The sequence below is a fragment of the Protopterus annectens genome, chromosome 13.part0, assembly GCF_019279795.1.
Source record: "Protopterus annectens isolate FY-2018-M chromosome 13.part0, PAN1.0, whole genome shotgun sequence".
NCBI lineage: Eukaryota > Metazoa > Chordata > Ceratodontiformes > Protopteridae > Protopterus > Protopterus annectens.
The window spans coordinates 333,713,854-333,728,248 of record NC_056747.1 but is presented as its reverse complement, the minus strand read 5'-3'; the positions used below and the strand labels follow the sequence as shown (position 1 = coordinate 333,728,248).

The 14,395-nt window shown below is 38.8% G+C and overlaps 1 protein-coding gene across 3 annotated transcripts in view; it reads left to right on the top strand.

The window, feature by feature from the left end:
* The window catches only part of CRLF1 (cytokine receptor like factor 1), an 866,778-nt gene that overhangs the window by 451,698 nt on the left and 400,685 nt on the right, over positions 1 to 14,395 (top strand). For all 3 annotated transcript variants that reach the window (XM_044053952.1, XM_044053951.1, XM_044053953.1), the window contains exon 6: positions 4,606 to 4,774. In XM_044053952.1, the coding sequence (XP_043909887.1) occupies positions 4,606 to 4,774 (169 nt within the window). The remainder of the gene's footprint in view (positions 1 to 4,605; positions 4,775 to 14,395) is intronic.

Sequence of the window (14,395 nt, the reverse complement as noted above, 5' to 3'; positions counted from 1 at the left end):
GTTGGGAAGAGAAGGAAAGTACAGCTGGAACTGAAGTCATGGCAGTGTCAATGGCACATAAATGTAGTACACACACCTTTGGTGGTGGAAGACCGGAAGGCTGTGGGCTGCATTTCCACTCCCAGGTGATTGGATTGCTGATACTGCAGTGCAGCATTAGGGGCATGCTGCACTGCTCATTATGTCATCCTTTGGATAAAGTGTTAAACCGAGGTCCCATGTGCTAGACTGGGTAGTGCTCAGGTGAAGGTAGAAGATCCATGGCACCTATTGAAAGAGTTTAAACATTATGTTATATACTTAACCATATTAATGGTACATTTATCTTCATGTCATTCATAATTTTGTCCACCCTTTATTTCTCAAGCATTTTTTTTATTTTATTCACCACATTCCAGGCATCTCATGTTCCATACTAGTCATAAAGCACTGACCACCATCTCATCCAAACCATCAATGATTTCTTTTATTTCTTTTCACACAGTCCATATGTAATCATATTCATGTTTGTAGTCGAGAATATTTCTCCCCAAATGTTCACATAATTGCCAAACTTCAGTTATTCTTGAGCTTTAAAAAAATGTTCCATAGTTTCCACTACACCACAAACATTACATTTCCAATTTTCTGTGTGTTTAAATTTTAAAGCTGTTTTAACTGGCAATGACCCATTGGTCAATCTCCACACACATGCAAAAAAAAAACTTTTATATCCAAATAATCTTTAACTGTTTCCTTCCTTTCGTAAGAGCACTTTGAAATGTAACATCTTTATTTCCCCATACTTTTCAGTAATATTTTCCTGTTACGTCCTCATGGCACTCCTTTCTTGTTTGCATTTGTTCATTCTGTGCTAATTTCTGTCTTTTAATGATCTCAAAATATTTTTTTTTCATTATCAATCATACTCTTCTTCAGTTTGTTTTGCATTTCACATAAATATTTTTATTTAACCAACATCATTTTGCTGGCAGCGTCACTCTGAACCTTAAACTTTTTATGTAAAACCCAGTATACATGCTTAGAAACTAAAAAAACAGGATGGTTCATGATCAAACCACACCTTTCCACACTTCAGTATACTGTACCCCTTTTAACATGATTCAGTATTGTTTTTCACAAAAAAGAGCAATTTCTAAAACATTTTTCCATATCCCAGGCACAATAAAAATGTTTCCTATATATCCTGTTTTACCCAAAGTATAGCTATGAATGAGATGCAGTTTTTTAAAATACAGTAACAAAAATGTTTTCCATAGTAATTGTTTGATTGATCTCTTCTAAAGCTTTTATCCATTAATCTGCTATAATTTTGTCACTGCCATATGTTATACCTAAGAAATTTAATTCTGATATAGAAATATGAATGCCAGGAATCTTAATGCAGTCTCCAAACCCATTGCTTTTTTTTTATTTATTTTATACCAGCCATATCCATGTAATGCTCTATTTCAGCTATTGGTTCTCTGATTCAGTGCTTTCCATTAGCAACTGTAACTAAATCATTAGCACACAGCATATATACAGGTATCCTTACTACCAATGTAAAAAAATAACTGTAGTGTCTTTCATTCTTCCCTAAAAACATCCATTACTAATGCAGATAATACAGCACTAAGTAGCAGCCTAGTTTTATACCCCATTTTACTTTAATCTCATTGATAAACCAGCCATTTACAATTTCATTTATTTAAGAGTTGTTATACACAGACTTAAGTCCCACAAATATTTTCTTGAATCCATATTTTTCTAAGATTTCAGAAGTTATTTCATGCCATACACAATCAAATGGGTCTATATTATGACGTTGAACGATAAAAAGAGCGAACATTTTTTTGCCATGCTTTTTTATCTCATACTCTACTTTACATTTCTCATTAAAATAAATAATTGTTTCACTTTTTTTTATATCAGCAGTCGTAAACTGCAACTTCATTCTCCTTTTAAATATCCTGTTAGAACCTCTTGCATATAATTCAAGGTTCAAAAAAGATTTGTCATAAAAACTTGTAAGGAACCTTTCAGCGTGGTCAGTTGTCTCAAATGCTAATTCACAAAAGCTTTTATTATCTATATGAATGGAATCCGTTTTTTTGTCTGGCAGATGGCACAGAGGTTAAGGTTGCAAGTTGTAGTTAATACACAATATAATCTTCAGCAAGTCACTTAATCAGGCACTGCAGCCTGGGATAAATAAAGAAAAAAGTGCCAAAAAGTGATTATTGGTCGCATCTTTGTGGCGGTTTTCCTTTGTAGCATTAGAATGAACCATTAAAGTTGTGACAGGCAAAACAAAACAGCAGCATGGCAGTCTTAAAATGTGTGCTGTCTAAATGAAAAGGAAGTTCAGCCTTGGTGGTTTTTTTTAACAGAATTATTCATAACAAGCAAATGAAGAGCACATTATCTTTCCCATTTCAAGCAGTATGTGATTTTTCATAGGTCAGAAGTTTGGCAGATAACTTTGTCAGTTGTACCTCTATTTCATAGTAATGAAAAGATAAAGTGAACAAGCTCTAGCCTAGGGAGTGCGCCTTCACCATATGAAAATGAAAAACCACAATAAGGCTACTCCCTCCATGTGGTAGCTAGCTCCAAGATGGTCCATTTGGTGGGTATTATATATCCCCTTTCTTGTAGTTGCTGGTATGCAAGCACTACATATGTATCCCAGGTTCTTCCTTAAATAAAAACTATTTTTTAATTCTGTTCAGTTAAAAACGACAAATTGCCTACTTCAAAGTACTGGTTCAAACACTAATAACACTTTCCTCAGAGCAAATCTCTTGTTATAGTAACTTGGCTCAATATGATAAGAAATTACTCATTTATTGGAAGTCACTTCCAGCTACCTTTCTTCCTTGAGTGCAAAACCTCCATTCACTGACAACTATATGCTTCTACTAGGAATATTTTGGAACCTGCTCCAGAGACTTTGCAAACAGGCAGTTTGCTGATTCCAGTTGGCTTCAGAGGAAGGAAGAATTATTTATCCTGAAATTTGTTTAAGTGCACAGGCAGCACGCCGATTTGAAGTTGGACTTAGACTTTGGAAATTCATTTCGGTGACCTTGAACATGGGTTGCCTATTGGAATCAATTGGCTTTAGAAGAAGGAAGAGCTTTGGGACTTGTTCCCCCCCACCCCCACTTTACACACAGGCTGTATGCAGGTTACAGGTTGGCTTCCAAGTAAGGAACTTTTTGCAATTTGCTCTAATGCTTTTGCATACAGACAATTTATTGACTTAGAACTTTGGAAGTACCTACTGAGGAAGCGCAGCATATAGTTGTCAGTGAATGGAGGTTTTGCACTCAAGGAAGAAAGGTAGCTGGAAGTGACTTCCAATGAATAATTTCTTATCATATTGAGCCAAGTTACTATAACAAGAAATTTGCTCAGAGGAAAGTGTTATTAGTGTTTGAACCAGTACTCTGAAGTAGGCAATTTGTTGTTTTTAACTGAACAGAATTAAAAAAATGTTTTTATTTAAGGAAGGACCTGGGATACATATGTAGTGCTTGCATACCAGCAACTACAAGAAAGGGGATATATAATACCCACCAAACGGACCATCTTGGAGCTAGCTACCACATGGAGGAAGTAGCCTTATTGTGGTTTTTCTATTTCATAGTAGTTTACTTTTAAAAAGATTCTGATTGAACAGCCTGCTAACAACAACGGTATGGTGCACTAGACTTCTAGTAAGGGAGATGTTGTGTAGCAAAGTACCAGGATTGTTCTTTTGAGTGGGGGATGGCCAGGGCTCAGACCGTTGTATGCCTACTCCCTGGTTTTGGCCATGAGGCAGGTCTCAAAACAGCCCTTCAGAAGTTGCTTAAAGATATGGATAGACTCTCAGCATATGGAAGAATGTACATAATTGTGCACCCCCATTTTGTTGTCATTGCATCACTTGTGCACAATATATGTACTTGTCTTCTCTCATTCCTTATTCCATAGGGCTGGGCATATAAATTGTGTAAGGCTAAGTACCAGATCCACAGTGTGATAACTGTGTTGGTGCTGATCCACAGCTGATTTCCTGGGATGGATCTGAGTAGTCAGTAGCTATGGTAGGCAGCTCTTCAAGTCTATAGGTCTAACCAAAAGTAGGCCAGACATGCCTACTGTTGTAGAACTCTGTAGTATGGAATATTTTTATGTCTTATCTGAGAAAGAAGCAGGGTTAATTGGGACTGTCAAATGGTAGTGGGTCATAGGTTCTTCTGTTCTAACTGTATATTCTGTGCTTCATTGTGAAAGCAGGTTCATCTGCTCCCTCTGTCACCACCCCTGCATCTAGTGGAGGCCGTGCAGTATGACAACTGAGCAATCTGGTTTTGTGCAGATGGACACAACTACTTAACTTAGATAGAAGAATTACTAAAATGAGATCAGTAAGATAGCCTCTGCAAGGTGAGTGAAGGCTGTGACCTAGCATTCCTCTCACTGTCAACTGAGGCACTTTAGGGAGAAGAAAGGGCAAAGGCATGAATGAGGCAGGCAGAATAGAGTGGTGACGGCAGAACAGGGTAATAAACTACATAAAATTAAAAGGTAAAAATGTCATAATGAAGACTTATTCTTGCTTCTGTTTTAAAGGTTGTTGATGATGTCGGCAATCAGACCTCCTGCCGCCTGGCTGGTTTGAAACCTGGAACAGTATACTTTGTGCAAGTTCGCTGCAATCCAGTTGGGATTTATGGCTCTAAGAAACCAGGGATCTGGAGTGACTGGAGTAACCCTACAGCTGCTTCTACTCCAAGAAGTGGTATGTTCTTGCCTTTACATCATTATTTGCCAGCCTGGTAGTGCACTGAGTAAGCCTTCAGCCCTGTATTGCGTTGACTGTGATTGAAGACTAAAACAAACTTCTTGTTATCTATTGAACATAAATTACAAGCTCCTTAAATTTATTTAAGAACTTTAATAAGGTATCCAGACTTCAAGATAACATCATCATTCATAAAATCATTGGTCATAGTTTAGTGACGAGAAAGTTCTAGATGTAACTTTGCAGACGTAGAAGAGCTAACTAACATGAAATTGGAGGTCAGAAGCATCTCATAGTAGAAACTAAATAATTGTTTTTCATGACAGAATGTTTACTCTTAGCACAGTGTACCAACTTTGCTAATCATATAATAGCCAATATACTACATACATCCCCTCTCTTTGTTATGCTAAAAACCTTGAGTAAAAGCTGCATTGTTTTATGCAGGCAGATATTTGATTTAATAGTGTACATTTTGAAAACCTTTAACTTTATGCACTTTTTTGTGTAAAAGCAATGCATAAGGACTCAGACACTGGTTTTCTATTTTAATGTTTCATTGCCATTTTCTAATTAAAAAGGTCAGGGGTCTCTTTCATAGACAAAAAAGTTGCACCACTGTTTAACTTTTAGTTGAGTAGATGGGTACCTTTCATGAATGGAACATTCACTACTGTCTAAGAGAGTCTTTTTATGTGAGTATGTGGTCAAATTTCACAAGTCGAACATCTAGATAGGATGGTAGTAGGTAATTGTTTAGAATGCCTGCCTTTATCACTACAGGTGTAGATAAGGATTTTTCTCTGGCTTTGATTACAACAGGTACACTACCAAGTTTCTCACTTGCAACTTCCACAGGTTTTATCAAGTTACATTTAATTGAACTTGTTCTAGTGCTTATGGAGATCCCATTTAATTGAAATAGGCAGTTATTTGTGCAGTTTTATCATTTTTTGTCTTTAGTATATATTAAGATTATATGATGTGAGGAGCTGTTTTTTGAAATATTTTTACAAATTTTGAATGTGAAAGTTAGCTTTATTTATACTCATTGATTTTTTGTAGCAAAGTGCTGTGATTGTAATACAGGGATCTATTTGTGAATTAGAGGTGTTTGCCCTTTCTTCTCAGTTGCGTTTCCGTGGAATTAGTATATTTAAGGGTGGTGTGAGCCTCAAAGCTGACCACATGGTGGTGCAGGGAAGTTTGCCCCAGTAGAAACACTTTTTTCTAGCTTTGTCTGTCTTTTAAGTTTTTTTTTTTTTGACTTTATGCATTTGACATTAATGGTTACTTTATTTGTGGTTTCTATGAACTGACATGAATCAAAGCGCCACTCCTGCACTGCCAGTAAAACGTTGCCTTCTGCTGCCCATTCCCTCTTACATGGGGAAGCTGGCTATCAGACATCAGCTTTTCACCATACTGTTCACACATTTAGTCTTTTTGATCCTGTTTTCACAAGCCCTACTCTTCACTGGTCAGTGCTTCAGTTTATGAAGACTCGCCACCCTGAAAGTTGATGTTATAACTCCTTCCCCCTCTTCAGTGATTAAATCTTAATGGCCCCAGCCTGTCTCTTCATTCCTCCTCTACTTCAGCAGGAACATGTCCCTTACTGAAATGGCTTTCTGCCCATAAAAACCAGCAGTAGCTCTATTTCTTTTTCTTAACCTGAGTAGTACAAGTGCTGCATCTGATAGTGGTCTTTTCCAAGCACCACTTACCCTATGCCACCTACATGCACTACTGTTGTTTTCTCTTGAAACACCCTCCATTCCTCTAGGATGAGAACTTATGCTTGTTTCTATGGTCAATTCCTGCTACCACTAACATCCTTTACCTTCCAGCTCTTTAAGATGATAAAATAACACCTCTTTTTACTTAGCACATTAAACGCATATGACTGTACCACACCACCATTAACTTTGTTGGTTTTGAAAGTCTCACAGCAGCACCTTCCTGCCACACAAAGAGGATTAAACTAGAGACTACTGTGGTGCAGCTTTCTACAGCCTTCAGTCTATGGTCAGGCCAGCCAACTATACTCTTTGAAGTGTAGCTGTTCTTGTTTTAGTTGTAAAGTTATTAGCAATAGAAAAGATTCCATACTTTCACAGCAAGCCTGTGGATTTTCACATTGGATACAGTCAAAATATTTGCATTTGTCATTTTCTTCTTTACATTTTTCCTTTTTAGGTTAAAGATTATCCATATTCCCCCAATGCTGCAATAGCATTGAAATCAGCAGCTTCTTTAGATATTTGAGGATCTGGCTAGGCTAATCATTAAACTTCCATGAGCACGTAGAAACAATGAGAGCCAAGATCAACAGTCTGCTTTTCTGGATGAACAACATACCTCCATTCCAGTCACATAGGTTCATAGGTAAGTACTAGACTAGCTGCCCTTGTGGCTGTTTAAACTGTAGCCAGTTTCCCTTTTTCTTCCTGAATAAACCTATTCCATTTGGTTAGATATTGGCCTTACCTATCCCATGGTCGATAATTATATATTACCCTTAATGAAAACAACTGGAATCATACCATAGATAATTTCAGGGGACCTATTAATGGGGTAAAACATTTTGGAGCTGTCTCTGTCCATTATTAGTACACGGGATAGTCCTGGGCTACATTTTCTGTTTCCCATCCATAGATCCAAGTTGTGCTTGAATATGGACAGGAATGAACTTTGCTTTATGTGGATGGGGAGTCTGTTCCACAGGAGGGGTATCCTCTAAAAGATACCTCTCCCTCCAAGCCATTCTGTAGATGTTGCAGAAGAGGTTTAAATCCCTAGACTGAGTATTTCTGATGCCATTTGACCTGCTGATGTGCAGCAAATCCATAAGTATTGGGTCTGAGGATGCCTTGTTTGCCAGCCACAGGTCACCTCTTAGCAGTCTGTAGGATACCGAGTATAGTGCCAGGGCTATGAGTTGGCCCTCGTAGTACATGTTATTTTGCCCTTGTATCCTTTTAGTAAGATACCTCTGTGACATTCCAGTTACTGCATATGTCTGGACAGATACATGCTAAAGGGGACATTATGTTCATTGACTGGCCTAATGAGGGCTGAGTAAAGGCAGACCATGACATCCCTAGATCTAGACACAGTCCCTTTGTTTATAAGCTGTATAATATAGAAGGACTTTTGTAAAAGAATGGACACATGTTGGTCATAATTTCCTAAATTCCAAACAAATGGGGTCAGCACTTAGGGGGCGTATTGTTTTTTTTTCCCCAAAATCTCTATTTCAATTTTCTTTTTTTCCAAATGATTGCATCTTCCCCCTTCTCTTAATATATGTGTATTTAGGGGGCATATTGTTAATGTGGTAGTTTCCCTGGGGTAGATGACTTCCCAAAAGATACACTAATACATTTTTTGGCATTTAGTTTCAGTCCATGATTTTGGCACCAGTTATTTATTTGGGACAAGCCTTCCTGCGTGATGGCAAAGTCATTTGGTAATTCAGTGATGGCTCCTAGCTTGCATTCATCTGCAAAGTTACTCAGCCAGAGCCCTTTGATCTTGGCTTTTACTTCAGAAAACTAGATGCCAAACGGGAGAGATCCCAGCATTAAACCCTGGGGGACACAACTAATGAATCATTTCTTTGTGGAAGTAATTTTGATTTCCTGCATCCTGTCTGTGAGCCAGTTGGTAACCCAACAAGGACTTCTCTAGGAAAAGGAATCCTCCCTACCCAACTTGAGTATAGTCTCCCTTTATTTGTTTCAGCATTTGTCAAAAATAATGTCAGTCTTAAGTCCCTCTCCAATAAAATGTGTGGATTCATAACTAACTCACCATAGAATAAACAACACTGCCTTACTCTTTCAGAGGCTAAGTGGCTTCTAGTGCAGGCCAGATCAAATCTTCTTCTTGATTCTTCAATCTTTAGAGTACTCAAATTTAATAACTGCTCCCGTCTTTCTTCCAAATTTTTTACTGCCACTCAAATCTATAACCTAAGATGCCAGGCCAGATCTGGTCCCTCCCTACACCCCCTTTCTCTCAAATTACACTCTAGTAGCCATTACTTTCCTGTATTGGCCCCAAAAACCATGGTAGTCACTTCTTCCTGATTTAACTGATCACACAAAGAACTCCGTGTTCAGGCTGCACTTCAGACAATACTTACTAAAACAGCTTGAATTCAACTGTCCATCTAAAGGACATGATACATAAACCAATATATCCACCTGGTAATGCCTAATTAACTCACTCATCCTAAACTGTGGTTCAGCTTACCACACCATGAATGCTCTAAACCCACTACACATAATATAAACCCCTGTTTCATCTTACTGGTCTATATTAGCTTTTCTAACCTAACAACTAATGCCCATGTCTTCACCACTTGTACTTTTACTTTAACTATATTATCCCATTTCTGTTCCAATTATGTTAACTGTAGCTATATTTGATTTGCAGGATCTTCTGTGTATGTATTGTTTGTCTGATTGTCTTTGTTTACTCATTAATGCAAACCATTGTTATTTGTATACTGTATATTGTTTTGTTACATTATGAGTTAACCCTGGCTGAGCCTGTAATTGATCATTGTTTGAACAGTGTTCTACCCCACTAAACACATTTTAATAAGTAAACTGAAATAAGTTAATAAAGTAATGTATGATAAAGCTATTCCCCAGTTCCAAAATGCAGAACTAATACTGGCTCACCTCCAGCTAAACAAACACAAATATATCTGCATTGCCTCACTGTACATTCCCCCAGGAGACAATATCCCAATACTAGAAAAAATCCTCTCTTGGCTTTCAGCCAACATCAACAATTAAACCATAATCATGGGAGATACCAATATTAACTGGTCCTCCATTCGATCCCCCTCACACTCCCTTAACATCAACCTATACTACTACTACTCCCAACTCTATCAACTACTATCAACTACTCCCAACTCATCAGTACCATAACTAGACCAAGCAAAGACTTCTCCAGTGGCAACATCCTAGACTATATTCTAGTCTCCTACCCCCACTACTACCCAGATAATGGAACAATACCTGACTCCCTCAGCGACCACCTCCCCATTTACGCAAGACGTCTCCCTTCTCCCTTACAAGTCACCCATAATTACATCACTACCCGATGCCATAGGAGATTTAACCCTGAAGCTTTCTCAGCTGCACTAAATTCACTGAACTGGTACCCCTTAAAGACTCTTCCCCTTGAAAATGCTATCACTCACTTTAATACCACCTTCCTCAGCCTTCTAGATACTCATGCCCCATTAAAAACCAAAAGAATAAAAAGGCAATCCACACCCTGGTTAAGTATAAACACCCAAACCACCATGCGACTTAGAGACAAAGCCTGGACACAATATCAAAAGAACAAAACTACTTCTTCCCTCAACGAATACAAAACCCTTCGTAACTCAGTTAAAAAACTTATCTCTGCAGACGATCGTAACTACTTCACCCGACTTCAAAGTAATTTCAAAACCAACCCTCAGAAGTTCTGGAAAGGCAAAACTACCCTTTTAAAACCCGGGAACACAGGAAACCCAATCCCTTGCCCAAATACTGATGATACTGATCTTGCAACCCAATTTAACTCTTTCTTCATAGACTGTATTTCCAAACTCACCAGCTCTTTTTCAAACAACAATACTCCTCCAACCTGCATTTCCTCTCCGGTATCTTCCCCTACAACTTCTCCCACTCCTCCTCAAGCCCTTTCATCTCTAACTTCTCCCACATCACCTCATACTTCTCCTCCCCCACCTTCCCCCACTCATTCCACAACTCCACCTTTCCTCATCAAACCTATTCCTACATCCACCATAAAAAAACTCCTGCAGAAACTAAAACCATGCACCAATGACCCTAATAACATTCCCTCATACTACCTTAGTATAGCTGCTGAAGCCATTGCCCTCCCTGTCAGTATCCTAATTAACCGCTCAATCCAAGAAAATTTTGTTCCTCTAATCTGGAAAAAAGCCTACATCATTCCCCTGCACAAAGGTGGAACCAATACTAATATTTCCAACTTCCGTCCTATCGCCATCCTTTCTCCCATTTTAAAACTCCTGGAGAAATGTATCCATCTTCAACTCCTTCCACATCTTCTGGATAACAATCTACTAACTCCTACACAGCATGGATTCAGATCCCATCATAGTACTATGACTGCCCTCCTATCCTTCCTTGAAACTGTGAACAAAGCTAAGGACTCTGGCCTCATTGTATCTACCATCCTCCTCGATCTATCTAAAGCTTTCGATACTATCTCTCATAACCTCCTTCTTACTAAGCTTTCTAACCTAAACCTTTCTCCCTCTTCCCTCTGTTGGTTTACTAGCTATCTCTCCAATCGGCAACAAGCTGTCAAGTGGAAAAAAGACACCTCCTCCTTCCTTGACACACCCACAGGTGTCCCACAAGGCTCTATTGTGGGCCCCCTCCTCTTCATTATTTTCATTAATGACTTTTTCTGCTCTATCCCCCTTGCAAATATTATTCAATATGCTGATGACTCCACTATCATCTGTGCTGCCCCATCCATCCCAACTCTCTTAAAACTAACTCAAGATGCCTTCTCCACCACAGAACAATGGTTGAAAGAGAACCACCTTGCACTCAATGCTGCTAAAACCAAGCTTATGATATTTTCCCCCTCCAAAACTAATAACTTTGACAGAAGTTTATTCTCCATCACCAGCCAGAACAATACATGCCTCGAGCTGGTATCTAAAGCCAAACTACTTGGGATTCAAATTGATGACAAGCTGAAATTCAACTCCCATCTACTCCTAAATATAAAAAAAACCCATCAAAAACTAGGCATGCTCTACGGCCACCATCAGTTCCTCACCTCTACTACCAAAATTACCCTCTCTACCACATTTCTCCTTCCCTCCCTTCTCTATGGCGCCCCTCTTCTAACAAACCTACAATCTTCTCTGAAATCCAAACTATCATCTTGCTACAATAAAATAGCCAGATTTGCAACCAGCAGCAAATCATCTACCCATCACTGTGAACCTCTCCAAAAACTCAACTGGCTAGAGCTACCCCACTACCTCTCCTACACTCAACTCACCTATGCACATAAACTCATCTTCCAGCCAGCACTCTGTCCCTCTCTTTCAACTACCTTTAAAATGCATCAAACACAAAGACTTCTGAGGTCTAACAATCAAAACCTCATAGAGGTCTATAGACCCATACACGCTCCAGGACAACACCTCCTGTCCTTCTCACTAGCACGCCAATGAAACTCCCTTCCCCCATCCATCTGTACAATTGCTAGCCTCCCACACTTTAAAAAATTACTACACTCTCATCTAACATCCTCATGGGAATGCTCCTGCTCACATCCTTCATAACCTACCCTACTTCCACCACTACTCCTCTTTCTTTTTCCATTCCCAGCTAGAAAATTCATGCTTGCTTCAACTCCAAAAAAAAAAAAAAAAAAAAAAACACAATACTATTTCTTTTTATATTTTGCCTCTATTACTTGTTTTGTTTGATACTTATGTTTTTCTCTATATAATCTATGTATTGAAATTAATCTTTGTATTTTATGTATTGTGTAACATAATCTTTGTATAATCTGTATGTGGAGCTTTTCTCCCCAGGACTCCATTGAAAACAGGTTCTTTGGGCCCAATGGATTATCCTGGTTAAACAACAGCAAATAAATAAATAAAAAATAAATAATGCAAGTACTGGATTTCTTTAAATCTTAAGACTTCATTGCCAAATAAATTGAAGGTGTTCTGTATAGGTCAAAAAGTCCATACAACTTAAAATTGATTTAACAGCTTTTAAAGAAATCCAAAGAGAGTTATACATTTTTCATGAAGACTAATCTTGACATTTCCGAATAATTGCAGCTGACTCTGAGAGGTACTGATTCAATGAAGTCATCACATCCATTTCCTTGACATTCAGCAGTATCATCAACAACTCCCCCTTTTCCCATTTTCTACATGGGGTTAGGGTGTTGCATCAGTGGTTGCCATTTCACTTGATTTACTGCCACTCTCTTACCTTCTTTAACAGTCTTGCCTGAATGTTGCAGGTCTTCTCTCAAGCAGTCTATCGTTTTGCTGGATGTCCTTGTTTCCTCTTACTTTCTTCTTCTCTTTCCCAAATCTTCTTCACCAAATCATCTTCTGCTTCCCTGCTTACCTGAGCCACATTGATGTGCTGTTTTTGACCATCTCTGCAACTGGAGCTACTTTGGATTCTGCTGTGATGTCCTTATCTCTTTGCCTGTCTCAAAATGTGCTTCCTACCATCCATGTCAAGCATTTCATCTCCATGACCTTTAACTTCCTCAACTGTTCTGCCCAGTTACACTACTGTTTTGTACGTTATAGTCTTCAGCTTCTGTGGCATTCTTCTCTCACACACTACCCCTGATGCTCTGTGCCAGATGGCTGCAGCCCTTCTGAATATAGCATTGACCTCTTCATTCAGACTTCTCTTCTCATTAACTCCTTCCTCCCACCCTGATACTTGGCACTGTTAACCTGCTCCACTAGTTTCCTTCTATCTCAGTTTTCATCTTCTTCTGATTACCCCTATTTGCTGCCATTAAAACTGTCACAACTGTATTTGGTTTCATTCCAGTTTTGCTTTCCATTCGCCTGTCATTTGCCAAGTTCCCTTTCAGAGTCCACTTGTAATACCACATTATCTGCATACAGCAACTTTGTTGATATGTCTCTCCAACATGTTCGTTAATGTAGTCCATCGTCAGTATGAACAGCAGTGGGCTCAGAGCTGAAGTCTGATGTACACCCACTCCCTCTGGGAACCCCACTGTGATTCTGAACACTGTTCAGACTTGGGTCATTGGATCATTGTACATAGTCTGTACAAATTCCATCAATGTTTCTGGAACTTTGAACTGTCATAGGACTGCTTGAATCAGCTTTCTTGGAACCTTGTAGTATGCTTTTTCCAAGTCCAGGAGTGCTGAGTTGGACTCCTTCTTTATTTCTAGTTTCTTCTCAAATATCTGTCTCACTGCAAATATTAGCTCAGTTTAACTGCATCCTGAGCTGAATCTGAATTGTCCACCTTCCTTCATACTTTCACTTCCTCTCCGTATTCATTTATCATTCAACCTCTTCAACACTTTCATGCAATGTGACAGGAGTTTGATACCTCTATACTGACCACAGTTGAGAATGTCCTCTTTGTTCTTGTATTCTGGCATTAGAATGCTAATTCACCAGTCATCTGGATTATGTCATTCTCTCCATACTGCTGTGAGTACCCTCAGATGCCATTTCTACCCTAAGTCACTCAATGTCTTGATCATGTCTGGTGTGACCTCACCTAAGGCTGCTGCTTTCCATGATGTCATTTTTCTTAGTGCTCTTCTTACTATTCCTAGGGTGGGCTCTTTATCATGTTTCATTGTATGTTGTATTTGGGGCAGTGCAGCTTCTATGGGGTTTTCTTAATTTAGAAGCAGCTGGAAGTATTCCTTTCATCTGCTTTTGATGTCTTGTAGACTGGTGAGCAGGTTGTTGCTGGCATCCCTTATGAAGGGTATCTAATGCATATGCTCTTTATCCTTCTGTCTTTGCCTTGAAATCTGGTGCACTTTCTTTCT